The sequence below is a fragment of the Schistocerca nitens genome, chromosome 6 (assembly GCF_023898315.1).
Source record: "Schistocerca nitens isolate TAMUIC-IGC-003100 chromosome 6, iqSchNite1.1, whole genome shotgun sequence".
Classification (NCBI taxonomy): domain Eukaryota; kingdom Metazoa; phylum Arthropoda; class Insecta; order Orthoptera; family Acrididae; genus Schistocerca; species Schistocerca nitens.
Window position 1 is genome coordinate 295,166,489 of NC_064619.1, and position 13,630 is coordinate 295,180,118.

General features: G+C 36.9%; 1 protein-coding gene across 4 annotated transcripts in view; it reads right to left on the reverse strand.

The window, feature by feature from the left end:
* Positions 1–13,630, reverse strand: part of LOC126262594 (3-hydroxy-3-methylglutaryl-coenzyme A reductase) — a 436,833-nt gene that overhangs the window by 13,409 nt on the left and 409,794 nt on the right. For all 4 annotated transcript variants that reach the window (XM_049959331.1, XM_049959334.1, XM_049959335.1 and 1 more), the window contains 2 exons: positions 4,372–4,560; positions 343–584 (listed from right to left, as the gene is read on the reverse strand). In XM_049959331.1, coding sequence (XP_049815288.1) covers positions 343–584; positions 4,372–4,560 — 431 coding nt within the window. The remainder of the gene's footprint in view (positions 1–342; positions 585–4,371; positions 4,561–13,630) is intronic.

Below are 13,630 nucleotides of genomic sequence, written 5' to 3' on the forward strand. Positions count from 1 at the left end.
CTTAGTGATGCAGACAAAAATATATGATTAAAGCACACTCTTCCTATCTCCGTGGCACAATGAATGATTCATCTTTTTGAAGCTCAAAAGTGCAGACCATGCTTTTACTGATCTCATACACCATCAGAAAATAAAGTGTGCACTGATGTAAGATGGGAAGGAGACTATTATTATCAACTGTAAAAACACATTTAGAATGGAAATTTAGAAAAAATATACTTGCACACAACACAAAAGTACTACAAGTTACTCTTGCTTTTACTATGCCTCTTTCTTATTTCCAACAAATTAAAGTCACACAAAGTTTTAACTTCAAATAAAAAAAAAAATCTTTTACTCTACCTGGCTCTTGCTGCAGATGGGAAACGAACAACTGGCCCTCGTGTCATACCATCAGCAACAACGCGGGATGTGACACCACAGGAAAGTAATGCACGACAGCCACGATTAGTGCTAGCCACCAAGCATCCCTCTGTTGTAGCCATGGGAATATGCACTTGTTGACCATCCAATAACAGAGGACCAGCAATACCTACTGGTACTGGCAGATAGCCAACAACATTTTCACAGCATGCACCAAGCACCTGTAGACAATTGGACTTTTATAAGCTCCAACTTCATTAATCTAATTCCTGTATTAATGTGTGTGACTCAAGCACCCTGACTAGTTATTGTCAGTCATGTGGAACAGTGACAAATACACAGCTGGACTCACATTTTAGACAACAGATACATTATTACGTGATGAGCAAACCCAGTGACTGTATCCAGAATACAGCAATGATAAACAATTTTTGAAATCATAACTGGAACAACAATGATCTTGCATCATAAATTAACATAAAACAATCAGTCTAGATTGCAAATGGTGCCTATTTTTCTGGGAACTAGTTTCAGTCACCAACAGACCTCCTTCAGACCAGCAGGTATCTCTGAAACTGATAAAGTAGGACACGAATAATATAGCTATTCACCTTACATATTTAAATAAGCCTTATGATCATAAAATAAAAATACATCATCTATAAACCCACTGGTGATGCATGAAATGAAATCAATGCATGACACCATTGTACGTGCTAAGAGGCACCTGTCAATTAACTGCTGGCTTGCATATGGATGCTAAGGGTTATAAAGGGAGGGCTCCATCCATCAATCTGCAAGTGATAAGTTGATAACCAACAACATTAAGACACACAAAATAGAGTGAACATAATTATTCAAACTTCATATAGTCTGTGTGTAAGATTACAACATTAGTTATGACAGACAAAAACATCTAAAATATATTTTGAACTCTTGAAAAAGACATTAAATATTAAATAAATCATAGGTAAAGGTTAAAACATGATGAACTGCCCTCTGTGTACAAGAGATAAAACTATTTGACTATGCATACCTGGCCAAAAATTATGGCAAAGGCAATGCAGACATTGGAACAAAGGTGTCAAGAGCAGAACATCATCAGTTATCAAGGTAACAGACGCTTGCTAGTGTCACTGCTTCTGCAATGGTAAATGAACTGTGTTTTGCTGTATTCCTGTTGTTTTGTTGTACAACATTTGTATATGCATAAGTACACTGAAATACTTACAAACAAAGATTAGTAATAGAGAACTTTTGAAAGATAGTGATAAAATTTTGAAAAACATGTTTTGGAAAGAACAGAATTAGTATCAGTCAAGAAAGAAGTTCCTTGAGATAATAGATAATAATTTACGTGTATTAGTTGCTGACAATATTTTACAAGTATTATGTTTTAAAAACTCCTGAATTACTAATCTAACAATGGAAAATACAGGATGGAATGTAACAATATTATGAGAAGAAAAGATGCTGAGTCGCAGATAGGCACGACAAAAAGATTTTCACACTTAAAGCTTTCGGCTAATGGTCTTTGTCAACAACAGACACACACACACACACACGACTGCAGTCTCAGGCAGCTGAAACCACACTGCGAGCAGCAGCACCAGTGCATGATGGGAGTGGAAACTGTGTGGTGGAAAGGAAGGTTGGGGTGGGGAGGGGAAGAGATACTATGCTGGGGATGGCAGACAGTGAAGTGCTGCACGTTGGGTGGTGGGCACAGGAGAGATGGGGAGAGGGGGGAGGGGGAGTAGCGGAAAAACAGAGACACAGAGAGAAATAGAGATAAATAAATAAAAAAATTTAAAAAGACACCCACCAACACCAGCTTTTCTGAATTGTGCTGGTGGGAACTTTTCCTGCAACAGATCCTATGTTCCCGTAACCCTCCTGGCCTCGACCTTCGTTAGTTGCTCTCCTCACCCACCCAGCCTCATCCCTGCTCCCATTCCAGCACTACAAAGACTTCATTCCACCACCACATCCCGTCTTTTTTTATTTTTTTTATTTATTTCTCTCTATGTCTCTCTTTTTCACACTCCCCCTCCCCCCCCCCTCCTAACCTCTCCCATGCCCGCCACCCAACCTGCAGCACTTCTCTGTCCACCATCCCCACCATACTATCCCTCCTTCTCCCCGTCCCAGCCTCCTCCTTTCCCCCACCCAGTCGCCACTCCCATCATGCACTAGCGCTGCTGCTTGCAGTGTGGTTTCAGTTGCCTGAGAATGCAGTCGTGATCACGTGTGTGTGTGTGTGTGTGTGTGTGTGTGTGTGTGTGTGTGTGTGTGTGTGTGTGTATGTGTTGACAAAGGCCACTGGTCAAAAGCTTTAAGTGTGAAAATCTTTTTGTTGTGCCTATCTGCAACTCAGCATCTCCGTTATATGGTGAGTAGCAACTTTCCTTCTCATAATATTGAATTACAAATCTTTATTTGTAAATATTTCAATGTTCTTGTGTGCATATAAATGTTTTACAACAAAACAATGGGCTTGCAGCTGAACACTCTTAATTTACTTCATTTACTGGTTGCCAGCTGATGCACATTTTGCTAAAGCAGCAGCCTTAGCGGACATCCATTCCCTTGGTAACCTATGACATCCTGCTCTACACATCTCTACGTTGATGTCAGCATTGCCTGCACCATAATCTCTAGCAAGATATGAATGACCTACTCATTTCATCTATTGCACACAGACGGCAGTTCATCATGTTTTGGCCTTTACTTATGGCTTCTTTAATAGTTAATCTCTTTTTTTTTTCAAGTATTTTAAATATGTTTTAAATTTATTGAGTATTGTAACTAATGTTGAAATCTTACACATACACTATATGAAGCTTTAATAATTATACATGTGCTATTTTGCGTGTCTTAATGTTATTGGTTGTTCACAATTCATCATGCGGGCATCGATGGATAGAGCTCTCTCTTTATAACCTGTAACATCCCTACAGTAGCCAGCAGTTGAAAACAGATGCGTCTTAGCAAAGTACTACAACCTCACTCATTGGCTTCATGTGTCAAAAATGGGTAATATACACACATTTTTATTTTGTAACCTTGTTGCTTATTTATTTTTATATGGCATGAGTAGCTGTATTATTCATGTCCGACTTTATTAATTTCATAAGTATCTACCGGTCTGAAGACGGTCTGCCTATGACTGAAACCAGTCACCAGAAAAATAAGCATCATTCGCAATCTAGACTGATTATTTTTATTAAAATCACAATTATTATTTACAAAATCACACAGTCTCTCAGCCAATAATTCCATATGGACATATTCATAGCAAATAGTGACAAGTTTACGCTCTGACATGGTTATGCCTATATGAGTCTTCTGGTAATGAATTGATGATGAATATGTATGTTACTGTCGAAATCTAGATCTGCAATAAATTATGGATTCTGCAACTGACAGCTGTCCTCTTTTACATTTGAGTAACTTTGTTTGTTTATACATAGGTGTGTCTGTTTCGTGTCACAGCAGCTCATCAAAGTACATATATCGGCCCACAGAAGAAATAAAAGTTAGCAATATATACACACAATTATCCATTTCCACATAAAGACAAATAAAATAAATGAAAAATGAAATTAACTGTCCACTAAAGCACGGAAACTAAATGAGTTTTATCAGAAAACAGGAAAGACAATAGAGACAGATTTTGCCATGGTATTAATAGTTGATCTGTATGGCTTCATTTTTGCCAAGATACATTTTGGCCTTTCACTGGTCTCCAACTGGCTTCCCATAGTCACATTTTATTGCCTATACAAGTAGTTCAAATACATTCAAAATGCAGCTGACATAACTGTATTACCTACAATTAGACAGTGAAAGCGGATGAAACTCACCATGGTATAAATAAAGTTTTTTCACATATTCATTTGCATTTTCGAAATTCATCAGTATTTTAGTTGTAGTAACTCGCTAACACAATCAATAATTTGCTGTAAATACCACTGCCTAATGATTTCCTGGGAGATTAATACTCACCTTTGAATAATCGTAACCAGTATATGGTAGATCTGCAAGTGCACCAGGTTTGTGAGCATCAAACAGTTTCCTCCGAATGCCAACACCTCTCTCAGGGTCCTTAACAACTGCTTCCAGTTGGTAAGAGGGCACCACACTAGCACGTACAAGCTGAAGCATTTCTTCATCTGTTAAAGCTGTTGCTCCCTCCTAATAAATAAAAGGTTGGCTCGATCAGATGTGACTTCTTCATTTTTTTATGTAATTCAACTTTTATTACTCAAGAATCCTAAATAATTTTGTGTTACAATATTTAACTAGAATTTTATGCTCTGTCTTGAAGAATCAACTTTGACAGAATTTAGCTCAATTTTTCACCTCTGGCCTTATACATTTTTTTCTAATTTATATCCCACTCACCATGTTATCTCTATTGTGTATTGTGACTGAAAATAGCAAGGAAACCGCTTCTAAGGGGAAGGGAGATGGGGGGGGGGGGGATAATGTGATATCTAACGAAGTGTTAGTAAGTCTTTCCTGAAAGTATTCGTCTGGAACGTAGCCTTGCACTTAAGTGTGAAATGCAGATGAGAAACAGTACAGGCAAGGATAGAATAAATGCTTTTCACATATGGTGATGCACGGGAATGCACTGAAGATTAGGTAGGTAAATAAAATAAGTAATGAGGAAGTAATAAACTTAATTGTGAGAAATGAACGTTATAGCACAACTAGACTAAAAGAAGTGATCACTTGACAGACTTACTCTGAAGCATCAAACAATTAGCAATTAGGTAATCGGGGGGGGGGGGGGGGGAGAGGGGGAGAGAGAGAGAGAGAGAGAGAGAGAGAGAGAGAGAGAGAGAGAGAGAGTAGAGGGGCGGGAGGAGTAGGTGGAAATAAAATCTATAAAGGGAGACTAAAACTTGACTACAGTAAGCAGCTTTAAGCAGATGGAGGGTGCAGTTGTTGTGCAGAAATGAAAAGGCCTGCACACTATAAAACAGTGGGAAAAAAACAAATAAATGCAGAGGTTTCACCTTGTACTTACTAAAATTATTAAACTGTTGCATTTAATCAAGATCAATTACCTGAGTGACATAATCTTTTATGGTGCATCAAAGAAAATATTTGTTGTGAAAGTTCACTTTGCTTATTGCATCTGGGCTGAAAGTTTTCCAACAAATTTTAAGTTATAGCAAACAGTCATATGGTATCAACCTAATACGATATCAAAATTCTGACACAAAATGAAAATGCGAGTTCTAAACTGCATGATCGTAAAACAGCATCACTCAATTCATTTGATGTTCTGACATTGCTTCAAATTTATTTACAAGCTTGTCTTTTTAGGACATACCACTATCAGACGGATTTGGCTGGAGAAAACAATGTGTGCAAGAAGCTATTTTTATCTTATCTTACCTAAAGCTAATGTCTTTGTAAGATATGTGACAGGGAAGATTTAAATGATTATAATCCAAATTCCATCCTGACTTCTGTTTTTAAAATATTTGTGAAGGTAATATATTACAAAATAATGTCATACTGAAGCAGTAACAATTTATTTAGTACATTATAGTTTGGATTACATTAGGTTTGCTTAACAGAATTAACAGAAAATAATAAATGAGGAAAATAAATCATCAACTGAGTCCCACACAACTCACTTTAAGTCAACTCTTACTCATTATACATACTAGTGTCAAGAAGAGTTGGTACTTTTTGTAGATGATGCATGTTCTATAACTAGGTGTCTGATTTTCACATAATTGCATGTTCTTTTCCTTTGCTCTTATACAAGTGGAAAGCAAAAATGTTCATCAACTGTGCTGCCAGCATTGATATACTTCATTTAGTTGAGACATATTTCACTATAATTACTTGTTTTCACAGATTTTAACTTCATGTTGCATGGTAAAAGCTGAAGGCAGAAAAAAATTATCTCTAAAAATAACTTTTTAGTGCAACTGTACCGTGGCCCCCGAGTGGCACTCAGGGGCCGCAGCACCATTGCAACACATGAGGATGGGCTTATTAGAGCCCGAAATCAGTCGTGACGATAAAAGAAATTTACAACTGAAGCCGTATTTTCAACATCTGGTATTTTATAAATGTTTTGATAAAAAATCTACATCTTTCAAAGCAGATACAATAGCAATACTATGTGTAGCACTGTACTAGCCACTAATATGTGTGGGACTTTATGTGCTGTCAAGATTGGCAGTGAGGCAAACAATGGACTTGGAGCCCTAACTTTTCGGAATTCTAGCGATTTCTACCAATTCAGAATTATGGAGTGAATGTGCCAAGAAAAGTTTGCCAGGTAGTACTTTTTAACAGTACACACTGTTTGTGTTCATAATGCTCCAAAATTATCATCTAAGTTAAAATGCATTTTTCTACGTTGAATGTGCAACAAGCAGATCGTGTACTCTGTTAAGTCCCAGCTTCAACAACATATACTTGGTTACATACACAAAAAGAACAAAGCAGTGCATCATGTAAGAAGCAAATGTTGTTGCTGTAGCTGCAGGACTTCCACTCCACAAATGAATGTTCCCAAGGACAGTGTTCTGCTATGACTTCTGTAAACATTCCATAGCACAAACTTCATGTGTCTAAATATTCCCTGTTTCTGCGAAAGTTTAGATTTTTGCTAGCAGGAGGCTCTGAGTAACGTATGGTGCTATGTAAGTAATCACCATATATGGACAGCCGTCCATGAAACAACTTATGTAAGTGGACATTTCATTGGCGATCCTATTGTTGACAAACTATATGGAGAAGAACTAAAAGCCATTCTTGATCTCCTACAAAATATCGGCTGCTTTCTATGACAGCAGAAAATTTAGGAAGTACTTAGTTGACATTGGGTTCAAAACGAATGGTGCGATAGGATACTTTGGTAACCAGCAAAAATAGGCATTTTAGTAAACACATCTGACTGTAAATTATTTTTTTTAATTGGCACATCACAGTCTTTCAAAACAAAAAAATGAGTAATGTAAAATGAACTGTCTTGATGTACTTTACATGTTTATGGTACATCTAAATGTGTGTCAAGACAATATAATAGGCTTTGGTGTAAACCAAAAGCTCGTTTCAGATGAAGTTATTGTTTATGTTAAATACACTGCCTGACAAAAAAGTGAAACACCCCAAAGTGGTGGAGGAAATGAAATTAAACTTCACAGGTTGAAACTGTATATGATGCAATTTCTGTAATTACAATATCGAGCCAAATCTATGAAGAACTTGGCTTTATGAGCCCACTTATCAGTCCGATGTTGCAACCTCCTCTTGGGCTGCGTGCATGCCCTGATTCAGTTGAGAAGGGTGTCACAAAGTCTTGTATCTTCTCCAATGTCTCACAACCATTGTAACTGGTCACTGATATTCTGGGTACTGGCACTGGGGCAGAGTTGACATCTGAGTTGTTTCCACACATGTTCAAGTAGAAACGTATCTGGGGCTCTTGCTGACCACAGGAGTACATCAACATCACACACACAGTTCTTAGAGACACTTGACATGTGTGGATTAGCATTGTCCTGTTGAAACTGGCACTATGATAATGTCGCATAAGAGGTGACACACGAAGATGCAGTATGCTTGTGATGTACTGTTGTGCTGTCCAATTTTCCTGAATCACTATCACCCACGACCTGGCATCATGCCCATGGCTCCCCAGACAATGATGCCAGGAGTGACACCACAGCGCCTTTCCAAAACATTGGAAGAACAGGACTTCCCCCCAAGTTGCTACCATACTCATCAATGATGGTCATCCAGGGCAGTTCAGAACTTCGATTCAGCTCTGAACACAATATGACCCCATCATCAGCAGTCAATGCTGCTGATTTCCAGCCTATGGTGCAGGATAACACAGAATGTTGCAAAAAGTTCATTACTTGTTCTTAGATGGAAAGAACAGATGTTAAGGGATTATGATGTGCTTTGTGTACAATACAACTATCCTCCCTTATGGAGATCAGACGTCACCAACTGGAATCTTGACGATGAATAAGTCTGCCCTCAAGTTCCTGTGGAGTCCTGCATTGGGACACTGTCACACCCAAATGCCCAACAAATCTGGATGGTGTGCGATTCAACCAGCTGGCAAAATGGAGATCCACAATGATGTCCTTTTGAAACTCTGTCAGACATTGACAACTCTCACTTGAATGTGTGGGACTTAATGTTATTTGGAGTGATCACTCAACATCTGATGCTGTTCACATCACTTACAGTCTACTAGGGCCAGTAACAACAATAAACATGAACAAAACTAATGCGCTCTGGTGGTCATTACAGAGAACTGCAACTGCAACTGCATCGATAGCGAATACTGTACGAAGTTACATTGCTATCTGATCATGTCTTCTACGCACTTCACTTTTTATGTCAGGCAGTTTATTTAATAAAATATTTGCACGATATTACATATTTTGCATGTTGATATTACATAATAAACCAGGCTCTAGTTATAATTAATCTTGTTAGAGGGATTTTCAGAAAAAATTATTACTGATGTTCTTCAGAGAAATAGCATGTGGTTCTCAATACACAGGGTCTCATTTAATCTTTTTCTTCTAAAGAACTCAAAATATTGAGTCATGTGCAAAAAAAAAAAAAAAAAAAGAAAGAAAAAGAAAAAAAAAAAACAAACAACACAAACTTATTGACAACAATCATGAACAGGAGTCAGTAAACGCAGAACAATACTCAAAAGAAAAATCCCCTCAAGAAAACAATAAAATTGTGATGCAGAACTGCTTTCTGGAGGTAAAATACTTAATATCTATCAGACACACATATATAAGAACATGAAACAATCCTATCTTTTAGAACTATCAGTTCCTTCCTTTGAGAAGAGAGAGGGATAGTATTGGAAGGTTTAAAAGCCTGAGCAGGTCATTTAGACTCTAGGATGTGAGGAACCCAAAAGTTGTAAGGACAATGGGTGACAAAGATTAAGACAGGATGTATACACAGACAAGGAAAAAAAAAAAAGAAAAACATGCAGATTTAACAGTTAATAATGCACTTCTTCCCATGTGAAAATACACTTCTTCCAAGGTGAAAAATACACTTTTCCCATGATAAGTGACAGTATACTTTCCCTTGGAGCTGTAAAAATATCAATTCTTTGAATTGTAAATGTTTTATACACCAGAATGGAACTTAAGAAAACGAAAACTCAGGGAAAAATAAGAAAATAAAAAACATATTGGAAAGAACTGTGATGTGCAGCAACATTTATCCTGCGATTTTCATATTATGGTACCTTGCATTGTATTTGTATTATGAAAGTGTATTATGAAAGTGTAGATTCCAAACAGCATGTTAAGTTTCCAAAGCATTCAAATTGAGATTAAAATGTCACTCATGTCACATGATCTCACTAGCTAATGACAGCAATTATTTAGAGCATGGGACACATGACATAGTCAGCCAATAGCAACATCACTATTAAATAGTGTGAACACACAAACAGGGAAAGTTAATGGTTTAAATTAATGTACATAGTGTAGCTACAAGAAAAGTTAAGCTTTCACATATAACATTGGTCTTTTTTGCACGTGTTACACTTTAAGATACATCACACAAATGTGACAGTAAAATGTAAAATAATGACATTAATGTGAGACCTTAACTTTTCCCAGCGAATTGAATGTTCAAATAACTTATAGGAGCACAACCTGCCATTCTCAAGGCACAAATGCGCATTTGTGCCTTCAGAATGGCAGGGTGTGCTCCTGTCAAAATATCGGCGGTGTTCGACGACGTCACCCGGCAGAAAACCTGTAAGTTATTTGATCAATGACATAAATGTCTGGTCTTCTGGGCTCGAATTTCTTTGAAGTGGCTAGTCCTTAATGAGTTAAAATTTTAATGAGAGTCAAAGGCTCTGTGATTTATGAAATTCATTGCACATTCACACACGTAACATAATTCATCTTGTGTAAAAGAAAATTTACTTTGAAACTAATGCTTTTCAAAGCACCATTCGCAATATTTTTCTGCAACCTGTTAGAAATAGCTTCGTTTCAGCAGTCACCAGAGAGTGCCACAAAACAGAAGTTATGCGCTTGGGCAGCTATGTTGACATAGGAAGCCAATATGCTCATACATACATAAAATTAAGAGATCTTACATGACATCATAAAAGAAATATACTCAAACAGCATAGGAATTTTGTAAACCATACTAAATTGCATAATTTGGTTTAAAGTGCAAATTCATATGTCCAGATTCACAATGAAGTAGGCCCCAACCTGATATTAAGCTTTTCAGTGCAGTTTTTGGGATGCAAATTTTCTTGGAGTACCAGTACTGTATTATCTCATGTTTGGGTCTTTATTATGGCATAATGCCATATGTGCCAGAAGATGAAAATGTGCACTTGAAATTCAGTGAACAGTTGAAACTAGCCAATAGTGCGGAATGAAACACTTTGTTTCTAATAAATTGACTGCCTCTGGGGAAAGATTAATAAAAACCACATTTGTTTAGCAAATTGACAAAAATAGCTTCATTGTTCTACAAGGTGACTGACTGCCAAAACTGTGGAAGTAAAATCAGAAAATTGAAACTAATAACATACGTAAGCCTTCCGTGATTACATGAATGTATTTTAATTCACTTGATAGCTCCCAACCACAGAAATCAATTTTGCTTTCATTTGACGTGAGAAGTGTACACGAAGAGGAAACAGCAAAATCACTAAATGTAAACACAGCTTACATGGAGATTAAATTCCTCTCCACTACAGCCCAGACTGCTATGTGCATGTGTTAATCTGGCAGCCTGGGTGCGCAAGAAAAATTTTTCCAGGTGGTATCTGGCTGGTTGTTGCTACTGCTTATGCAGCAAACAGTCACATCTAAAGTGGCTGGAAACAGGAGGATGTACTGTCCACACGCAACTCTACTGCGCTTGCGCGTGAGCCTATGGGCAACTGCTCAAACGAACTTAATGTAAACAGTTGTGACATCATCCTTTCGGCAGCAGTTTATTGATATGAAGTATTCCATAGTCTTCATCCTAAAGCCTTTGGCACATTTTGCTGTTTATCACTTCTTACCAGTGGAAATTACAAACATTTAACTGAAGACTAAAAAAACGAAAAATTCCTGGAATTCTAAAAAGTTCCCAGGTTTTTCCCGATTTTCTACCAGATGAAAAAATTCCAGGGTTTTCCCGGATTTCCCAATTGTCCCAGACCATAAACAACCTGAAAGTTCATGGCAACAATCTGCGTCTTTCTTCTCCAGGGAAGGAATTGATACTTCCAAATAATAAGATATTGACATGTACTTTTTTAAAGTATCTAGTGTTGATATTAAATATTTTGCCTCCTGGAAGTAAATACTAGCTAGAAATTCTGTCTCACAATTTTATAGAGTATAATGTTTCAATTATCATGGTTGACCTCATAAAAATAGACTCTAAGAGAGCTTCTCCAACAGCTAAGTTCAGAAACTTTTGCTCTTTGCCTAATTGCTAGTTTCAGAAATGAACAGCGTGATATACAGGGTCTTAGGTGTATAAGTGCAAACATTGTGATCATTGGTACTTTAACATATACCCACTTCAGTGTATTAGCTGTTTCTTCTCTGTGTCTAACAGCCTTTCTACAAATATGTCAAATAATTTACTATCTGATGTTTCCTGCATGGTCATAACTGCAACACAAAATGGACTATGCCTTTAAGTATCAACTAACTGTTTTGTGTCCATGCGCCCACACTTCAACACCCGACCTGCTGCCCAAGGGAAAATAAGCATTAATGATTTCCTCTTGCCACATGTACCTGGAGATACTAACCAATCTATAATTATACTACTCCTAATGGCTCCCATTATTAGTCTGCAAAATGAAGAAAATACTGATGTAATATTGTTCAGTACAGAGTCCTCAATCACCAATAAAAATATCTGCACTTACACCCCTAACACTCTGTACATTGCATTCTAAAAATCATTAGTTACAGCATAATTTTCTGGGGTAACTTTATAGAAAGAAGTATTTTTTTAGACAAAAGTATGTAATGTGAATTGTATGTGGAATTGAATACACAGCCAATAGAGAAACAAAACAGGTCTTTACCAAATTTGTGTAATTATTGCCTACTATTCTCATATTTTATGTTATTATTAAATGTGTGACTGTTCTTTATTTTGACTTTACTGCAGGAGTCTTTACATAGGAACAGTGGGCAACACCATACTCAGCCTTTGGTGAACAGAGATAACTAACATTTCCAGTAGTCAGTCACCAGTGAGACATAATTACATAAAATAAGATCATACAGTGGAAATTTCCGGTTGACATATCAACAATGTAAGGAAAAGATAGACTGCTACTTGTCATAAATATGATATGTTAAGTTGCAGACAGGCACAACTAAAACACACTTACACATTAGCTTTTGGCCACAGTCTTTTCTAACAAAGGCTGTGACTGAAAGCTAATGTGCAAGTGTCTTTTAGCTGTGCCTGTCTGCAACTTAACGTGCCATCTTTATGGTAAGTAGCCATCTATCTTTTCCGTATACTGTTATACAAAGTAAAATTTATTCGAATCACTGCAGTAGTTATTTAACTTGCAATTTTAACATTCAGTTTAGAGTCCTTGAAGTCACTGCACATAAGAAATCTTAGCAAGACAAAGTTGATAATTGTGAATGCATTTTGTGAAAATAAATGTACATTTACTGACATCTAAACACCATAGTGTCACCTTTGTCATTTCAACTGTCGCAAGTACACAGTGGTTCATCAAATGATAAAAAAAGATATTATCAGACATTGAAGTGAGTAATGTATGTTACAAGTCTTATAATACGTGCTATTTCACAGAGTTCAGCATTCTAAATTTACCTTCATATTTCTTATGAAATGTATCGTTAATAATCCAGCACAGTTAAAAGGAAACATTACCTTCATTACTCATCACTAAGGTCAGCTTTGGCCCAGGAAGTACACAAAGCAGCCCGAAAATGTTTGCTCACTTGTCAAAAAACATATAATATCTTGACAGGTAGCAATGAACACTTTAAACTTTAAATGTAACTATTTCTTTTGGACAATTCATCCAATCCTGACTCTTTGACTCCAAACATGTAGCAAGGGTAACGCAGAAACAAAAGTAATTACCTTGGTTGTACCTTAAATTTTCTACTGTCATGAGTAAGGTCAGAGAATTATATGCAAATTTTTATTAAACTGTAGAGAGTGAGCTACTTACTAAGCTGTACATAGCCATCACAAA